General features: G+C 40.6%; 1 protein-coding gene and 1 long non-coding RNA gene across 2 annotated transcripts in view; both read left to right on the top strand.

Moving 5' to 3' along the window:
* Positions 1-11,171, top strand: part of LOC138971888 (uncharacterized) — a 133,032-nt gene that overhangs the window by 48,174 nt on the left and 73,687 nt on the right. The gene's annotated exons all lie outside the window — the stretch shown is intronic.
* On the top strand, positions 89-8,847 carry LOC138971871 (uncharacterized). The gene is made up of 5 exons (XM_070344710.1): positions 89-247; positions 1,958-2,059; positions 5,625-5,823; positions 7,697-7,753; positions 8,690-8,847. The coding sequence occupies exons 2-5, from the start codon at positions 1,958-1,960 to the stop codon at positions 8,734-8,736; spliced, it is 405 nt and encodes a 134-aa protein (XP_070200811.1). The 5' UTR covers positions 89-247; the 3' UTR covers positions 8,737-8,847.

Raw genomic sequence — 11,171 nt, forward strand, 5'->3', positions numbered from 1 at the left:
TGCATTGTTTTTCATTTCATTTCGACGGACGCAATAACATCATTAGCTCATTATTCGTATATTCAGCTGACGTCAGTTTTCTTTGACAGATGCATGCATCACGTTATCTCACCCACAGACGCTGAATATTCTCTATGGTATATAGGGGCCTAAGTCACCTTCCAGCAAACATCACTGAAGAGTCGAGCAAAGGAACCAAAGCGAGACACCTTCCCGTGAGTAGAATACTCAGGACCAACCTTCCAAGGTACGGATACTTTAGTCTTTAAATACAAAACAGGATAGACGGCGTTTTTTTAAGTACCAACATGATATAAATTCATGATTGTTTTCGTAGGATTTTTGTTTTATCTTCAGAGCACCTTTATCCAGCGTGATACGTCATGCCCAGATAGAGGTAATGGAAGAGGTGGGGGGAGGGGGTAAGAATTAGATCTAGAAAGAACTCTTCACAGACAGCCTACTGGAGAATCAAACCCTTTCGGAGCCGATTGCAACACTGAACAAGAATAACCCGAGGAGAGTTCTACAACCTCAAAGGATTGAGAATTCACCGAAGTGCATTTAAGGGCATTTTCATAGAGTGCTGAACCTGAAAAGGTCCGTGTTTTTTTTTAGCCAAGACTGCTACCGGTTTCGAGCTGAGAAGCTCTCATCAGGCAGTCTCTTGGCATAAAACAGAGAAGAATTCCCAAACTTCTGTGCAAAAGAGAAAACCACATTTCTGCGGTAGGCTCTCTGCATAGAGGAGAATCTTCCTTTGATTCCCCTGTAACTGCCAGTGAAGAGTAAGAAAAAGAAATTTGAAGTATCAGCAGCTGCTCTTGGTTGTTGAAGCAACATAATAGAAATTTATAATTTTGGCATAAAACAGAGAAGAATTCCCACACTTTTATGCAAAAGAGAAAACCACATTTCTGCTGTAGGCTCTCTGCATAGAGGAGACACACACAGAGTAAAGGATGACCTCCCTTGCTCATGACGTAATTTCTCTGCATTCTCGCTCTTGACGTCATTCTATATTTAACTTTTCTTCAAAAGTACAAGCGATCGAGTGCACATTTTGGCATTTTTAGCAGCGCTCTCATTATAAATTTCTCTATATATTATATATAGATATATAAGGCGGTTATAAGAACGAAAGTTTATATAACATTTTCGTTTTTACATTTAGTCAAGTTTTGACGTGGAATCGAGACGAGGGTCGTGGTAAATGTATGTGTGTGTGTGTGTGTGTGTGTGTGTGTGTGTGTGTGTGTGTGTGTGTGTGTGTGTGTGTGTGTGTGTGTGTGTGTGTGTGTGTGTGTGTGTGTGTGTAGAGCGATTCAGACAAAACTACTGTCCAGACCGATCTTCATCAAACTTGCCATGAGAGTGCCTGGGTATGATATCCCCACACGATTTTCTCATTTTTTCGATAAATGTCTTTGATGACGTCATATCCGGCTTTTTGCGATTGGTGGGGCGGCACTGTCACGCCCTCTTTTTTTTTAAACCAAATTGGTTAAAATTTAGTCAAGCAATAGTTTACTCAGTCCGAACTTTGGAACTGCATTTCAGCTAAGAAGCTTAAACAATTATTCAATTATAGTTTGCTCATTAAAGTTGTCATTAAAAACGATTTTTTACTTACAGATTGAAAAATCATTGCATTGTATTTCTTGTTTTCTCCTGAATTTTAAAATATATAGATGTAATTTGTTTTCTTGAAAAACGCGCTCAGAATTAAAACAAATAGGTCGAGTATTATGTTTGCATGCTTCGCGGTGACAAGCATGACCCGTCTCGGTCTTCGGGGAAGTTTAGCCGAGACTATCTGAATGAAGTCTTGGCAATGACTGGTTTTTTGTTTTGATCTTTTAGTTTGATGCCTATAGATTGACTGAATGTTTTTATATCGCTTCACGCGACTTGTTATTTTCTGTGCTGATAAAACAGTTCTTTATCTTTTCTCCAGATGCATAAGTCCATTCTGGTAGCCCTGGTCATCTGTGCTGTACTGATAGGGGACAGCCAGGGATGGAGGAGATGGAGAATCCGAGGCAGGAAGATCATTAGGGTGAGAGAGGGAGAGAGAGTGTGTGTGTGTGTGTGTGTGTGTGTGTGTGTGTGTGTGTGTGTGTGTGTGTGTGTGTGTGTGTGTGTGTGTGTGTGTGTGTGTGAGAGAGAGAGAGAGAGAGAGAGAAAGAGAGAGAGAGAGTGAGTGAGAGTGAGGGCGAGGTGCAAAAGAGAGAGAGAGAGAGAGAGAGAGAGAGAGAGAGAGAGAGAGAGAGAGAGAGAGAGAGAGAGAATTGAATTGAACTTTATTTAACAAGGATTAAGATTTAAGGCTACGCCTTTTCTTACAATCTGTCCTTGGGACGCACAGACACACAATGATAAAATTGAAAAATTAAGGATGAAAGTCGCTTGTTCATTTCAATGCTTGTTATTCTCTCAGGTGCCAAGAGAAAAGGTTCCGTACAACTCTCGCGTACTCTGTTACACATGTCGTATGCATAAAGAGCGATTACTTCCCTTTGGTTATTTGATATGAAAAATTAAAAAGTTAAAAAGTTTACCAACAAAAGGAGGTCAGAAAACTTCAGCACGTGATGATAAAGATGATGATGATGATGATGATGATGATGATGATGATGATGATGATGATGATGATGATGATGATGATGATGATGATGATGATGAAGATGAGGCATGAAGAGCATACATATGTGGTTATTCATAAAATCAAATGCATACTATGCAAGTAATTATAAGTACAAGCTGGTAGCAATCGAACATGTAGCAATAGTACAACAAAAATATGTTCAGAATATACAATGCACAGCATATCTTTGGCGTAATACTAAGTGTGGTAAATCAAAACGCGTAAAACTACTCAGACATTAAGTGTTTTTTGACACATTTTTAAAAACTTTTTAATGACTTTAAGTGCTTAAAGGATGATGGAAGTGAATTCCAAACTGATGTACCCGAAAAAGCAAGACTGGTCTTATAAAGGTCAATTCGTGGAATCGGTGGGATCAAGTTGACCGACCCATATCTGTCGGTAGCTTTATTAAATAATGATGTAATGTAAATCGGCACTTTACCGTAATACAATTTATGCATGAAAATGGCTTTGTTTAACTTGAGATGCTTTTCCAGTGGAAGAAAGTTAAGCATCTTTAATCCCCCCGCGGGTTAGGGTCAGTCCCATATTGGATGGGACGAGAAAGAATTTACCCGATGCTCCCCAGCTCCCCAGCATGTCGTAAGAGGCGACTAACGGATTCTGTTTTTCTTTTTACCCTTGTTAAGTGTTTCTTGTATAGAATATAGTCAATTTTTGTTAAGATTTTAGTCAAGCAGTATGTAAGAAATGTTAAGTCCTTTGTACTGGAAACTTGCATTCTCCCAGTAAGGTAATATATTGTACTACGTTGCAAGCCCCTGGAGCAAATTTTTGATTAGTGCTTTTGTGAACAAGAAACAATTGACAAGTGGCTCTATCCCATCTTCCCCCTTCCCCCGTCGCGATATAACCTTCGTGGTTGAAAACGACGTAAAACACCAAATAAAGAAAGAAAGAAAGCATTTTTGATTTCATATCTGTTGGGGCATTATCCTTTACGATGAGTTTAGCCGAGCGACGATAGAGAGAGTCTAACTTTTTCAAGTGGACATCACTGCTGCCATCACAGAGCGTCGAAACATAAGTGATGTGAGGCATTACATGAGCATGGTGGAACATTTCCAGAGTCCTTCTGTCCGTAAATTGCTTTAACTTGGATAGGAGGAAAACGTTCTTGGCTACTTTCTTGCAAATATGCTGTAATTGTGCCTGCCACTTGAATTCACAATCAATAATTACCCCTAAAACGCGATGCTGGTGAACTTGTTCAATTGATTGCGTACGTCACTCATAGCAATAAAAAGCTTGCCAGTTGAGTCTGCTGCGCTGGACTGGGTTTTGATGTTGGAAGACCTGTTTTTCGTAATTGTTGTTTCGCGTTCACATATCCATACCACCCGAGCGCGTTGTTGCTTTTGTACCAAAATTGATCCCTAATTGTAATATTCAATAATCCAAAAACAAAGAGACTGCCAAAAGAATCAAACAACAAGAAAGGTAGGTTGTTGGTACGTTTGTTATTGACAAAACAATACATTCACAAATATATCGACCTAACGGTATTTTAAGTGAACAGACAAACAATTAATATAGTATTAATAATAGTTAATTGTGAATGTATTGTTTTGTCAATAACAAACGTTCCAACAACCTACCTTTCTTGTCTTTTTATTCTTTTGGCAGTCTCTTTGTTTTTGGATGTATTTATACTGAAAAGAGTTATTACAGTTTAATGAAACTTTTCTGAAAAGTTCCAGTTCGTCCCAAAAACTCATCAAAGCGCCATGATATTGTATACACTCTTTTGCAATTGTATTAACAATATTCGTGTTAAATTTAAAAGCAATACAACTAGCCATTACTAAACTACGGGGTTTTTACCCACATAGCACACACAAAATGACGCGAAAAACAAGCCTTTTACGGCTTCTGACGAGGCTGACACCAATCTTCTTCAAAATAGCAAATCAACACTGCTAGGCACAACAGCTGAACCAAATCAAATTGTGTGGGTAGAAAATGAGTTGTTCTTCAATTTGCGATAAAAAACGGGGTCACTCTTGCTTATTTTTTTATTTTTTTGTAGTTTAGTGTCTGCAAATTTACTTTTGCGAATTTGATTTTGGGGGGTGTCCTACGTCTCCGGCACACTGCATAAAACCTAATTGATGAAAAATGAAACTCTTTGTTTCCAACGGTAGGGGAATAAATTACCTTTCTGGCAATATACTTGGTTTTACTATAACTGGCCGCATCACACAGTTCTACAGCTAAATGTATGTGTTTAGTTTTTTATGGCGATTAGTGTAGATCAGACTTAGACTCAGAAAGACTTGTATTTCGGCAACATGATGAGCGACTTAGTGACGTAGCGAGAGATGCGGTTCGTAGGTGTAACGAGATTCTGTCGAAGTAAATCGATGCTAAACCTGCAGACTTATGTTTTGCCACAATTAAAACACATTAATTTTTGTTGTTAACTGTTTGTTTCCATGTTGATGTCTTATGTACAATAACCCCCCCCCCCTTTTTTTTAAGACCCCCCCACCCCACACCCAATTTAAGACCTCTCCTCTTTTAAGGCTTGCTTTTGTAGCTTTCTGTTCATACCTTCTGTAAACACAAGTCCATTTCAAGACTGCCTCCTTTTTACAACCTGAACTTTTCAGAGTTTTAAAGGTCTTAAAAGCGGGGTTCAATGTACTGCATTATGTTAACTAATCTTGTTTCTGGCCTCGGGTCCAGTGATTCATGTTGCTTCAGTGGTTGGAGAACGAATTCCCGAGTGACCAATGCCAAATCAGTGCCTCGTGAGCTTTGTTCAGTATTGCAATTGATCACCGAAAATGCTTTGAAATAAACATGAATAGAGTAAAATAACACACACACACACAATGACAAACACACACACACACACACACACACACATACACACACAGACCAGACACACACATGTACACACACAGACACACACACACACACAAATACACGTCTGTCTGTTTGTCCCCAGCACCTGGTAACTGCAGGGAAGGTAGCGTCAGCGCTGGGAGGAGGAAAGCGAGACGCCCCGTGTCCGGAGCCCCTGACACCTGACCAGCTGAACCAGATAGACGCTGAACTACAGACCACCTGTCTCGACCTGGGGGTCAATGTCGGCGTCACCGGTCTCGACCGGACACAGGTGGAGGCCGTCTTCCAGGACAACGACGGTGAGTGTGTGGTGTGCGCACCGACATATAAACACATACTTACACACTCACACACACGCATGCACTTGCACGCACGCCGCCACACACACACACACACACACACACACACACACATACACATACACACACAGACCAGACACACACATACACATACACACAGACCAGACACACACACACACACGCGCACACACACACACACACACACACACACACACACACACACACACACACACATACACACACAGATCAGACACACACACATACACAGACACACACACACACACACACGCGCACACACACACACGCACACACACACACACACACACACATACACACACACACACACACACACACACACACACACACACTTTTGTACTGAATAGAAATTGATAATGTTCTATAGTAATAAGAATAAAACGTTCTTCTATAGCGCTATTGATCGCTAGATAGCAGTCTCGGGGCGCTTTAAAAATATTGTTTGACATCCCAATTAATCATTACTCACCGATACAAAAAAGTGATGCAGTGAACAAGTACTAATCATGCATTCTACGTGTAAAACACAGCACTCAGATAAGGCCCCCCCAAAAAAAGGTCTGTTTACGGTAACATAGGCCCAAAAAATAGGGCCGGTAGGTCGGGATTTTTTCTTTTTTTTCTTTTTTCTTTTTTTCTTTTTTTTTCTCAAAAAACCCCATATTTTTAAGTTATTTTGCCAAAAAAACAAGATTTTTTTTTTTTTCTTTTTTTTTTTTTTTTCCCCCAAATGCCCAAAAAAAGTCTAGGGTTGCGCGAAAAAACTAGGGTCGGTCGGGTTATCGTAAACAGACCTTTTTTTTTTTTTGGCCTAAAAGCATATTTAGAACACTTTATTATCTCAACGAGAAACTCAGGTGTGGTGTATACAGCATTACAATATACAACATAAAGCGTAAGAACATCAATAAAATATCGAGGCGCAAATATTCAACTCATAATATTTAAGATTAGGATGATATATTGATGGGTAAAATGCATTATGCTGTTAGAATGGCCATTTATTCTTCATTCATTGAACATTTTTGCCTGCCCAGGCAGTAAAGGCAACAATCTTAATTAACGATTAATATTAATCCCCCCCCCCCCCCCCATAACAACAACAACACTCAAGTCAAATCCAAAAAAAGAAAGTTCCGAACGTTTGGCCCAAAGAAGCTAACCCTTGTATTGCACTCTACATCCCTTTAAAGCTGTGGTCTATTTATGACTTTCCGGGGCTACGAGGTTGAAAAATAGGGATACAATCGAGGCCTTGAGTTCGAATCCCTGCCAAGTCGTTTATTTTTTCTGCTCGATCCTTCTTGACAAATATGCTCAGCTCTGAGAGAGCAAACCGGATGTTACCACTGCAAAATCCAAGCGTTGACTGAAGCTCTCAAGGTCATACACGCCGTATAGGTGGGGTTTCGGGTAGTGTTTGCTGTACAGAATTCTGTACATGATTTTATCCCTATTTTTCAACCTCGTAACCCCGGAAAGTCATAAATAGACCACAGCTTTAACAATACAGTTATATACATCACTTCTGTCACATGTACTGTACATAGTTTTTCACGTACGTGTTTTGCGCGCGCGTGAGTGCGTATATGTTTGTGAAAATGCATTATTGTGCTATTTGCTATATGTAGTGCGTGTGTGTGCCCATGCGTGTGTTTGTGATAATGTGTTATAGAGCAATGTGTTATTCATTGATATGTGTGTATTTGCACGTTGAATAATGTTTTGTTGTCGTAGTATTTTGATTGTACAGCGCTTTGAGCTATATGCGCTATATAAATATTATGCAATATTATTATTATTATTTGGTCTTACATAAGTGTGTGCCATTTTTCAGCCAATGCCGATGGAGTTCTGAAGGACGCAGAGATCAGTACGTTTTCTGAATTTATCCGTAAGTACTACTTTTTTGTAACATCTCCCATTACATTTCCTGCATCAGGTGGGTTTTTTCCTGGCTGGGTGACTGGTTGGCTGGCTGGTTGGTTGACTGGCTGGTTGGTTGGCTGGCTGGTTTGCCGGTTGGTTGGTTAGCTAATTAGCTGACTGGTTGGTTTATTGGGTGGCAGGTTGGTTGGCTGGCTGGCTAGTTAGTTGGTTGGCCAGTTGGTTGGTTGACTGACTGGTTGGTTGGTTGGTTGGTTGATTGGTTGGCTGGTTGGTTGATTGGATGGCTGGTTGGTTGGTTGGCTGGCTGACTCTCAATCCGCCTGTAACCCACATCTGCTTGTATAGATGGGTTCACTATTTTAGTTTGTTCTATCCCTTTCTCTGGTAGGTGTTTTTTTCTTGCTGTCTCTCCCGCTGCCTGCGTGGCGGTAAATGCGTCCATATCCCTATTCAATCTGCTTTTATTTGTCTATTATCTTCCATTACTGTCCCTGGTCGGTTTTTCTCTTTCTGGCTGACTGGCGCACAGTGTGTCAGACCGGTACTTCTCACAGATCTGCTCGTTTCTGCGCTTCAATGGCCTCCCTGTTATCTCCCCTGTGTGCCTTACTCCCTGCTTATTTGTTATTCTGTTACCTCCCCTTTTCTCTGCATTTTCCTCCCTGCTTATCTGTTATCTTCCATGGCCTCCATGTTACTTACTTGTTACGCACAGAAACCACACACGCACACACACACGCGCGCACGCGCACACACACACGCACACACCCGGACGTACGATCACACACATTCACACACGCACCCACACACACACACACACACACACACACACACACACACACGCGCACACACACACACACACACACACACACACGCACACACACACACACACACACACACACACACACACTGACTAAGACTTACCCTTTCAACGTTTCAGAAACTGTGGAAGCGTGTGTAGCATTTGGAGAGGACAGAAAAAAGTGAACCAGTGGAACTAAATGACACGTGACATTCGTTACCAACCAGAAACAAATCAAATAATTGACTGGAATCGTCGAGATAAATAAGACGTTTGGAAATAAAAGACGAGCAACTTATTATATGCGTGGTCATACTTTGTGAGCGTGTGTGTGTGCATGTGTGTGTGTGTGTATGTGTGTGTGTGTGTGTGTGTGTGTGTGCGTGTGCGTGTGTGTGCGTGTGTGTGTGCGTGTGTCAGGAATGAATTATCTAAAATACCGACTGTCAGTCAGAAGGATACTATTACATTTATACGCATTCGTTATTCTCCTCCGATTCATTCCAACAATAAAAGAAAATACGTGGAGCTCAAAATGTTTATATAGCTCACTGGTAAAGCATGAATTTCAACGTTCAGCATTCACACACATATACACAATACGCCAAGGGTTCTAGATGAGTAAATTATGTGTTACCCCATCACCAGAACAGCGTAGTATAGTTCATCTGTGTTTCTCCATCACCCAGCCGACGCGGCGACTCCTGGCGTGGTCCGTATAGTCCGGTTATAAGTGTCAGGGCCAAAAACTGGGATCCCAATCGATCGCAGCCACTGGTCCTGGGATTCTTTTTGTTTAAAGTGATAGACTGGATTTATATTGGTCGATTTCAATACACACACACAATCACTCAGTCGTTCGCCCAGTACTAAAAAGATGTATTTTCTAACACAGTGTTTTAAAAGATAAACAAGAAATTTATTACGTTCAGACAAACAAACAGGACGTCACTACACATTCACCACCGTTACCTTCCACAAATATAGAATACAAAAAGGATGATCTGAAACACAAGAAAACAAAACGTATAGTTTGGAAAAACCAATAGCCTAATACTAAAACCAAACCGCAATACAGTTCACTTTTCCCCTGTCTAGCTGGGGGGGGGGGGGGGTCCTATTGATGCTCAGATGGTGAGATCAAAACCCAGGAAGAAGTCTTTCACCCTTCCTCAAAAATAGCCCCAAATATGGTTCTTGATTCACAATGAGCACAGGAAAACAATTTGCCCTCAAAAATAATGACAATTCCCAAAAATCCAAAACTCAAAACAAAATTTTGACCCCAACCTAAGATGACGCCATCATCTAATTAGGCCGACCAAAGTTCAAAAATGTCGTTTAAAAAGTCACATTTTCAAAAAAATAAAAAAATAAAATAATGACATCGAAGTTCAATGCTCAAAAAGTGCTAAGTAGCTATTCTGTCTTCAGGAGTGAGGTCTAGAACTCTTTATGATCCAACTGGCTGGTTCGGATCCCTATACGGACTGTTGTCAAATACTTAAAAGTCTTTAGAGTCCATTGCCAACTGGGTATGTTTTACTTAACGGTCTGTAGTTCATTCACGTCCAGTTCAGAACATCTGAGCCATGGTTGGTGGCGCAAACCCCATCTGGCGCCGCCCCCGTAATCGTGTAGTTGGCCCACATCTCGCTCAGAGTTGGCCCACGTCTAGCTCTGGGTTGGCCCACCGTCCCTCAACATCAGTTTGGCAACAGCACTGCAGGTGCCTAAACATAGGTTATACCGAAACCCCATACAGTAATACAAATTCCGCTTAACCTAAAGTTCCGTAAACATCACATTCACCAATGAAAACATGATGCCCTAACCCTAAGTTTACAACAGTTCAAAAGCCTGGAAGTTCCTTAAAATTTATATGAAAATGTTGCCAAAGACCAAACAATCCAATTCTTATGACATTATTTATAAGTTTCCCAGTTGCACAACAAAAATTAGCCAAAATTTGGTACAACCATTCAAATATGTCACACGTGACCTCATTGGAGATAATGAATCAAAACAAGTTCACAATAAAACAAATTTCCAAAATTTGATTTTAATTTCCCCATCTGAGAACATGTTCCTTATTGAAGGTCATTTCCTTCTTGGTCTGACTTCCTAGTCAGCCATATTTGAATATTGTTACCTCCATGTTTCACCCTCTAAACCTTGCTAAATCAAAATGTTAAAATCAGGGTATTTCCAAACAAGAGAACTCAATTGAAGTATGCTACACCTCTATCTCACCAAACCCTACGAGAAATGTGATAATTTCAAGACAATGACACAAACAACTATCCATTCATTCTACAACATGGCTATCTGAGGAGAAAAGAAATACTCACAAGTCCCATACATCAGGGTCCACCTGTGCAAGTCCAAGAATCCAGCCCAAGCTTCTCTGTCCGTTAATTTCACCCAACAGTTAGAAATGAAATTCACTACGATTTCAAACAAGAAATACATTAGTGCCCGCATGGGGAAGAAAATAATTTCTTCACAGATGCCTCCAAGGAGCACAGAGAATTGCCGGAGACCTCCTCCCTCTCAGACAGCCAGAGGAAAAGTGAAAAAGCAGGAAGAAAGAGAAATCTGGGTAATAACAAGTTCCTGT

The sequence above is a fragment of the Littorina saxatilis genome, linkage group LG7 (genome assembly GCF_037325665.1).
Source record: "Littorina saxatilis isolate snail1 linkage group LG7, US_GU_Lsax_2.0, whole genome shotgun sequence".
Lineage (NCBI taxonomy): Eukaryota > Metazoa > Mollusca > Gastropoda > Littorinimorpha > Littorinidae > Littorina > Littorina saxatilis.

What these genes read in the sequence shown, in the direction of transcription:
- LOC138971871 (XM_070344710.1), top strand. Translation starts at nt 1,958, where the DNA reads ATGCATAAGTCCATTCTGGTAGCCCTGGTCATCTGTGCTGTACTGATA. An exon ending in GAGGCAGGAAGATCATTAGG is followed by an intron (nt 2,060 to 5,624) that starts GTGAGAGAGGGA and finishes GTTTGTCCCCAG; the next exon opens with CACCTGGTAACTGCAGGGAA. An exon ending in TACGTTTTCTGAATTTATCC is followed by an intron (nt 7,754 to 8,689) that starts GTAAGTACTACT and finishes TCAACGTTTCAG; the next exon opens with AAACTGTGGAAGCGTGTGTA.